The sequence below is a fragment of the Schistocerca nitens genome, chromosome 4 (genome assembly GCF_023898315.1).
Source record: "Schistocerca nitens isolate TAMUIC-IGC-003100 chromosome 4, iqSchNite1.1, whole genome shotgun sequence".
In the NCBI taxonomy this organism is placed as follows: domain Eukaryota; kingdom Metazoa; phylum Arthropoda; class Insecta; order Orthoptera; family Acrididae; genus Schistocerca; species Schistocerca nitens.
The window spans coordinates 301,523,774-301,533,086 of NC_064617.1; the positions used below are offsets into that span (position 1 = coordinate 301,523,774).

General features: G+C 36.9%; 1 protein-coding gene across 1 annotated transcript in view; it reads right to left on the bottom strand.

The window, feature by feature from the left end:
- The window catches only part of LOC126251530 (histone-lysine N-methyltransferase NSD2), a 115,668-nt gene extending 109,185 nt beyond the window's left edge, over nucleotides 1–6,483 (bottom strand). The window contains exons 1-2 of the mRNA XM_049952024.1: nucleotides 6,199–6,483; nucleotides 5,187–5,879 (exon numbers count right to left, since the gene is read on the bottom strand). Of these exons, the coding sequence (XP_049807981.1) occupies nucleotides 5,187–5,835 (649 nt within the window). The 5' untranslated portion in view covers nucleotides 5,836–5,879; nucleotides 6,199–6,483. The remainder of the gene's footprint in view (nucleotides 1–5,186; nucleotides 5,880–6,198) is intronic.
- Nucleotides 6,484–9,313: the final 2,830 nt, after the last annotated feature.

The window sequence follows — 9,313 nt, forward strand, 5'->3', positions numbered from 1 at the left end:
GCATCAATAAGCAAAATTGCCACTACTCAAAGGCAGCAAATCCTACACAGAAGCATGAGAAACCCCTTCATTCGCCAAAAGTTAATGTATGGGCTGCAGTGTCGGCTTGAGGAACAACAGCCTTGCACTTTCTCGATGACTAAAGCAGTTGTGCAGTTACAGTGAATTTGCAACATTATGTGACAATGTTGAAAGACTTTTTGGTGCCTGAATTGCACAACTTTCTTGGTTATAGCTAACAAACATGGTTTCTGCAAGACTAAGCCGCAGCACACTTGTCCAACGCATCTATACTGCGAGTTCATGGAATTTTCCCTGGCAAATTGATCTCCAGGAGTGAAAACGTGGCAACCACACAGTCCAGATTTGAGCCCTATAGATTTTTTCCAATGGGGATATGTCAAATCTATAATGTATGTCAATAATCCGACCTCTGGAGCAACTGAAAGAAAATATCCACAGCAATATGGCAGACGTGCCAGTGTCTACATGCTGAGTCTTCATACAAAATTTTGTTCACAATTTAAATGAGTACCGTAGGCATGCTGGATTGCACTTGAATGACACTGTTTTTAAGAAGTACATTCCTAAACTGTATATTGCAATAATATATAAAAATTTCATGATAGACTTCAACCTCTATTTTATTCTGAGACACAAAATACAAACTTTCTATTGGGACATCCTGTATGACCCTGAGATCTACTACTGTTTTACATTTGTTACTGGACATTTCAGTTGCTCACAAGCTGTCTTGAATATACAGGGTGTCCGAAAAGTCTTTCCCCGATTACGTAATTGATAACTCAGACTAGAAGTAAGATACAAATTTAAACTTGTGTCGAATTGTTTACAGCTATCAAAGTTTTTTTTTTTTCTGTTTTAGGTTTGCATCACGTAGCAACTGCCCAAGAAGCCATGTTAACCAATCAGGAGAAGGCACAGTGTGTCCTGTGGTACCATGAGACACGATCACCAACCACAGTGCAGAGACACTTCCACACAACATTTGGAAGGAATCCACCTGATGTCAAGAGCATTAAAGCCTGGTATGAGAAGTTCAAGAACACAGGATCAGTTGCTGACCTTCCGAGGTCTGGTCGACAGAGAACCTCAGCAGACAGGGTGGAAGCTGTCAGGCAGTCTTTTCAGCTAAGTCCGAAGAAATCTGTGCGCAGGGCCTCACGTGAATTACAGATGCCAAAAAGCTCTCTCCATGACATTTTACACAAACGTTTATTGTTTCGTGCATACAAAGTGCAAATCATTCAGGCCTTACTGCCCAATGACGTCGATATGACTTTGCAGTCAAAATGCTATCACGCATTGAGGACAATGATGGTTATCTCAGACGAGCTGCCTTTTCCGACAAAGCGACCTTTTTTGTCAGTGGAGTAGTGAATCGCCATAATGTGCGCATTTGGGGTTCACAACCCCTTGGTGAGGTCATGGAGTGCACCAGCGGCAGTCCAAAGGTGAATGTTTGGTGCGCGCTATTGCACGATCGAATTATCTGGCCATTTTTCTTCGCTGAGGCTACCATCACACCTGCAGTGTATCTGGACATGTTGCAACTGTCTGCTGTTCCTCAGCTGCTTCAGTATCACCCCAATGTCTTGTTTCAGCGAGACGGTGCACCGCCTCATTGGGGTTTGGACGTCCGTGCCTATCTCGATATGACCTTTACTGGGCGATGGATTGGTCATGATGGGTCAACGGTTTGGCCTCCACGCTCTCTTGACGTAACCCCATTAGACTTCTTTTTATGGGGTTATGTCAAGGACAAGGTCTACCGAACATGTGTACCAGATCTTGAAACCCTGCGGCAACGGATAACCACAGTTGTTGAATCGATCCCTCCAGTGATGTTGGCTAATGTGTGGACAGAAATTTAATATCCCCTGTATGTGCTCATGTGGAAGCTTACTGATGTATGAAAAAAAAACTTTGATAGTTTGTAAACAATTAGACACCAGTTTCATAATTGTATCTCACTTCTAGCCTGAGTTATCAATTTATGTAACTAGGGAAAGACTTTTCGGACACCCTGTATATCAATGATATCCCAGACAGTATAAGGCATGAAGAAAAAGTTCTTTTTTACTGATTACACCAACATCATAGTCACAGATAAAACACCTATCTCCTATTAGAGAAAGCAAATGAAACCTTAAAGGATGTTCAGACATATAATAAACTAACAAAGAATACCAAGAAAATAGTATGCAATTCAGAATGAAGAGGGAAAATAATTTTGTCACATTAAGTGTAGATGATAAGTCTACAAAATGTGAAACAAACACGTGGTTTTTACGGATGAATACTGACTGTCTATTAACTTAGAATTACTACAGAAAGATGTTGGCAAAAAGAATTTCATCAGCATGTTTCACTCCTTGGGTTCTGTCATAAGTTTGTAACAGCCAATTTCATGTGAGATGTAATGCCTAATATCCCTACAGACACTCATTTCTTTGCTATGGGATTCTTTTCTGGGAATCAAAGGCACTACAGAAAATGGCTGTAATATAATTATAACTAGAAGTAGTAGATGGGTTCATCGCAATGAACAGTTAAAAAAATTAAAAAACTGGGTATTCTTACTGAGCCATGAGAATGCATCTACCAATCTGTTACCAATATCAGGTAAAACAATAGATCTTATTTTACTAATATTCCATACTTTAATCACGGAACACGAGCTAGTTTAGACTTACGTTTAGCAATGAAAAACAAACATCTAACTTTATAAACAACATTTTCTATCTAATAATAGATGTTAACATAAATTGCCCAAAGAGATGAATTATATTATTAACATGAATCTGTTTAAAAATTCAGCTAATGCCTCGATAAGTAATGCATACTTCACAATCAAACACAGAAAACTGAGAACAGGAGTTAACAACAAAAGACGAAACTACAACACCCTGCTACATTACAATGCAAGTTCACTATGTAATGCTTCTACAAGAAAAGCAAATGCCAAATACATAGTGTATGATAGTAATGTCCTTTTATTCTCTTGAGTTCAACATCTCTCTCATTATGGGAGGATGCATACTCAGGTTTTCATATGGACTGGGGGGAGGACATGAATATGTTCATGGGGCGTAGCAGTATGTTTAAGGACCTGGGGCCAGTTTTATAAACTGACTGGAGTTAACGCAAGGGGAATAGCAGTGTGTTCAAAGTTCAGGAGTTAACAGTGGATGTCCTCAATATGTACAGCAATGAAGAGCAAAACTATGTTTATTATATAACTTATCTAGACCAAACTGTGTGTGTGTGTGTGTGTGTGTGTGTGTGTGTGTGTGTGTGTGTACATCAAGGAACACAGTATAATACTTACAACCGAATGAGGCAGTGGTTGTTAAAGACAGTGACCTCATATTCAAGACGGAGTTTACTTTGTCCAGCCATTCTTATACATGTATGTTAGAAATATATATTATGCATGGGTGTAAATTTTGGAGCCATTTATTTTCATTGTATTTTGACAAATTCTATATTATTGAGCCGTGATCACTGGATGAATAAATAAACTGGATTCTAATAATGGGTTGCAAGTAATCTTACCCCTGTCAAATGAAGTTTAGCTGTGAAAACTATAATTAATAGTAGACGCCATAGTTTGCCAGTTATTTAACAGATTTCTACATCTAATACAAACATGAATACATAGGGTACTGTCAAATAATCATCAATATGGTGTTGGAAAACCATTTCAAATAGCCACCTACATAACGCTCCAAGTGAAACTCCAACTAGGACACTGGACTCTCATCTGGGAGGAATTTGGTTCAAAATCCCATATGGTTCAATGAATCCCATCATCCACATCCTTTTTTCTGTAAGTTCTGTTAATACATTATGGTGAAAAAGGTTCATTTCCTTTAAACAGGATATGGCTGTATTCTTGGCCAAATAAAGTTTATGCCCCACCACTAATGACCTTATTTATGTGGCATAAAATGGTAAAATCTTTATGGCAGCAACGGACTAGTGTGCTGATGTCACAACGACCAGCCATGAAGTAAAAAATTAATGTTATTCCTGCTCTATGGTTGACACATTATTGTTTATATCCTTGTCCACTCAGTAAATTAATTATCCTCATAAAGTGAACATTTCATAACAAAATGTTTGTGTTAATATGAACATCACATAATTGCGAGCATTCAACAGTTGTTGCCAACATCAGGAAACTATAAGGACACTGCCGTAAGTAACATTTAGAAGACAAAATATTAACCTCCTTTCCTTTTTTTTTTTTTTCCTTCCGTGTAAATAAACAGTTCAGTTTGCATGGTATAGGCCTACTTAATGTAAATAAATCTGGAGGACAAATTATTGTGTAAGCTGAGAAACACGTTAAGACAGAAGACTAGAATGTAGTTACGAATCACCTGCAAAGTCAACTCTGCAGTGGAACACTAACACAGCCTCAGCTGCCATTCAAATACTCTGTTTAGTATGCAATGGGTGGCTGGAAAGAATAAATAAACAACAAAAGATACATCACAATTTTAGATCATGAGGAAAACAATAGAAATAAGCTTTCAATGAATCAGAGTAAAACTCTTTATCCACATTTGCAAGAAACCCCATAAAATGGTGTTCACATTACTTTTTTTTGGATTCAGAGTGTACGACAATCTATTTGTTAGATTACAGATGAAACCAGTAGAAAGATGAGCACCTGATTACTACCCACTAACCATGGCAATTAACTACTTCATAATAGTACTTTTTATAATGAGGTAAACTTGGTACACAATATGTGCAGCAGTAAGTTTTACTTTGGAATTTGCTATTTATAGGTGAAAAAGTTTTGATTTAACTTGCAGTATATCATTTACATCAGTGAAAAGATAACGTGGTGGTGATGTTCATCTGATTTTTTTCAAATACAGATGAAACAAGTAAGTAATACATTATTACCACTACACTGCCAACCTCATTAAAAAGTTGGATACTGAACTAATGTTAAAGAACTACAAATTTGAACATAAATGCTAACAAATTATCATACAAGTGACTGCTAAAACAACACTACTTATAGTAGTTCCATGATAACTAGGTTAAAACAGAAATTAGAGATTTAAACCACACTCTTGTTACAATCTGCAGCCCAGTCAACTGCAATTAACTGACAGAATCAAACTGCAACTGAAGCACCTTACCTTTATTTTTTGTGAAGCCTTGCAACTCCCTGTCCAAAGTAATAAGTGCTGGCCAGAAAGGGTAACCATACACACGGGCCCATACTAAGTCACCAGCTTCCCAGCTAGGTGGTTCACATCCTAACTGACCCACAGGTTTTATCACATATTCCTTTACCACAAACTCAACCTTTTCACTATTTGGCAGCTCCTGATCTACCTGTTGATCTGCAGTGTTCTCTGAAATATTGTTACTTCCTCTCCTTTCTGCATCTGGGCTTGAAAATGGTGAAACACTGGGGCCCCTTAGTGCCTCTTGAAGCTGTCTAGCTTTCTGTCTTGCGCTTAAAGCAGCATTTCGGTTCGTAGCACTTATATTTGCATTGTTTGGGCTTCGTTTCGGACTTTGGCCAAACATCGCACCTACTTTCCTGTCAGTCATTAAAAAATCGTCGGATATTTTTGGTTTATGTGCACGACCGTAGCGGCTTTTGCTACGTGGAGTTGTTATTTCGGTGTTGCTAGCGTTAAGGGACTGCACTTCATTATTAACCTCACTGTCTGGTTCTTGTGTTAAATCTTTTTCGTCATTCTCTGCTTCCAAAATATTTTTGTCCATTTTGTTCCTTTCTCCCAAAAGTATTGTGCTGTCGTCAGAACTTATTTCCATGAGATAAATATTGTTTTATAAAGCGATTAAGTCTGCAACAAACTCTGAAAAAAAGGGGTACGTTAGTTTCAGTACAATCACTTCATTCAGCGCCCCAACAACATTTTCAAGTCAAACCACAACAATAAATTTATCTAAAACAACTCCGATCAGTCACATTTTGCTGTAGGTACTACGTAAACACAGTAAAACATAAAGGTTAAGAACATGAATGTGGTACTGCACTATATCATTTAGCAATGTAAACATCTTCAGTCATGTATTGGAACGGCGTTGCGTGCTGCAGTATATGTATTCATGCCATTTATAACAGTTTAGCTTTGATAATATACGTACATAATGGGACAAATTCATTTAACTTACCTAAGCATGTAAGAACTAACGTAAATATAACTGAACCCCTATCTTTTGCGGGCATCGTAGTTGCTACCATCCAACAGCACACCCAAACAGAAACACAAAGCACTAGGCTACACAATGATGGATAAACTAATATTCGTAACAAGTATTACATACTAGGCAGAAGCTGTGAGAACGCTTACTTCTGTCGCAAATCTATACAGTTAGACTCCTCACCACTAGCAACAACCCTGTTCACGTACACAGCCTCTTCTGGTGTCCATTGCTTTCCCGCGAAATTTTGATGCAATTTTATTGGTGAGTTTGAAAGTGATTTCTGCTACGTACGCCGGTATTATATTATGATGTTTAAATAGTGCTAATATTTTGCTAAATATCAGCCGGCGCACAGAACAGACGCCTTCATATACCTAAGTAGTTACAATGTACGTATTTGGAATAAAACAATTTCAGATGGTTGCCACCAGCGAACTGCAACAAACATCACTCTTCAGCTGAAACTACTAATTAGTTATGTGACACTAATAAATTTAATCGAATTCTACACCTAAAATGTTCAGAAAGTGAGACATATTTTAATTTTGTTTACCTTCACTTTTACTGCAGTCAGAAATACATATAACTGATGCAAGGTAGATGGCTTCAGTGAAGAGACAAAATTTGTTGTGAGCAACTGCATTACCTGAAAATAAACTTTTCACGCCTTATTAAAATCAATAAATGGCATTTGATCGCGCGACACAAGTGATTTCATACAAATAATGCGTCTTGTTACTGCCAATCAATGTACACATATTTAAATTTGTGCAGAATTGATGAACTGGTTGAACAAAAATTCAGAAGATAAAATAACCATCTGTTGTCTGTTTCTTTTTATCATTCTCGTTACTACTAAGAAAATAGCGTAAAATGTGAAGAAAATGATAGTAATTTGTAGATACTGACGCCTGATCATTAATCCAACGTTAGTGAATATGTTGCAAAGCTTTGTCTAATTTGGTGACATTAAGTTTTCATGGGAAGACGAAAACAATTTAGTTTTTTATGGAAAGACGATAACAATTTCCCGGTATTGCAAATTTTCTCCGGTTAGGAAAGTGAATATTTCATTTATCAAATGTAACAGCAATGGCAGATAAAATGTGGAGAGTATGTCTATTGAACTTTCATGAGAGAGTGGCCTCTAACGCAGCAGTCCGAAACTCGAAGTAATCCAATCCGCTCGCCGCAACTTATGATGGTAGGAGCTAGGGCATTTAATGTGCATGTATATATGGGTATTATACTGGCCGCAAATGAGAGGTGCTCGAGATTGTAAAACAGGAGAGAATTCCATTATTGGAACATTCATAGCCAGACTCTAAAGAAAATATGTTACAGTTGGGCAAGAGTTTTGGCAAATAGAGCGAATGAGACTTTTCGTTGTTCATTACTGGACGGCAAGAATCTTACAATTTACAACGCCCTGTTTCTTCCACAAACTTCGAAACCTAACCTATAAGGAAAATTTACCACATGCTGGATTGATCTAGGAGCTTCCCAAACTGGCAATACTCTTACATTTTTTTGATAGTGTGCTACTGCGCTTGCAGTTAGTTGTACCAAAAAGAAGCAGCTATCCAGCTGTTATCAACGTATTCATTCAGTAAATATTAATTAATAATATTGGTTTTTTGTCCATCTGATTTAACAAATGCATTACTTTTCGATGGGGTACAATCTCTTACATAAAACGTTCACAGTTAACATAAGCATTTCATATTCTTTTGATCTTTTCATAAAAACATGCTTGTTTTATTTTTCGTATGATGAAATTTATCATCAACAGTTCCTGATGAACATAAGCAGAATATGTTATTTTCAGTACCTCAGCTACACAGGCAGTGGTAACTCCTTATGAAGCATGTAAGACCCCCCTGCCTAAGCTTTGACTGGAATTAGAGAGGAGGAGGAGGAGGATTAGTGTATAACATCCCATCGAAAAAGAGGTCATTAGAGACGGGTAATTATAGAGAAGAGCTCTATACAGATCTTGAGTTAGAACTTTTATTTATTCATTTAATTCATCCACATTGTAGATTTTTGGATACAGTATAAAAACTGTCAATGAATGTGTGCACAAACATGATGTGACACACACAAACTTACTCTTACACACAGTACAGAAAATCTGACAGAAATTTTTCATTAAATAAATAACTTTTTGTTTTACTGTAAAATAGAAATACTTATGTCATTTGGGTAACAAAAGTCATTTTGCAAGATAATCTTTGAATGCTGATACTGCCATCACAGTCTGAGTTTAGAGATTTTTGGTGTTGTGCACAGTACATATTATTGCAGAGTTGTCCCCTACACTATTCAAAATTGTTTGATATTTGTAGATAAGTTTCCATAATTATTTTTCTTTCAACTCAGTCTGAGAACAGTTTTATACCCTTCAAAGTTTTGCTTACTGCATTGATGTTTTCCAGCAAAGTTCAGCATCGCCATTTTCTTACATAACCTTAAAGAATACTTTAACTTATTTGCTAGTTCACAACAAATGTTTCCCAAACAATGTTTTTTATGTAAATGGGGTAACATAAGCCACCTATAAAATCGTGGAATTGTGACTAAACACAAGTTTCCTTGATTTTTGAAGAAGCCTACTGTTAACTTAGATGAAGAAACCATCAATAACAAATAGTAAATGGGGTTTAAAGGAGCAGAGATTGTGCCTTTGCATTGGCAACATATTCAGTAGAGGCTTCCAAGTAGTAAATTGGAAGAAGATCAAAATTTGTATTCTTGCATTATCAGGCTTGTCATTTGAAGATTTTCTTCAAGAGAGCAGAAAAATAGAGACATAACCTATAAGAACAAAGAAGAAAAGGGATCTGAATATTCTAGCTGAAAGAAGTGTTGAAGCACTTGCGAAGCCCAAGGCTGCAGCTTTGAGCCTGAACCAAGATCTTTGAGAAAGAAAAGAAAAAATGCCAGTAATTTAAATGCAAGTGATGACGATGGGGAGTTTCCAGTAGAAATGTTCTACACTATTGTAAGAAAAAAATAAACTTGAGGAAGAAAGCTTAAGAGCAATTTTTTTTGGAAAGGTTCCAAATTACTGTGAAACAGT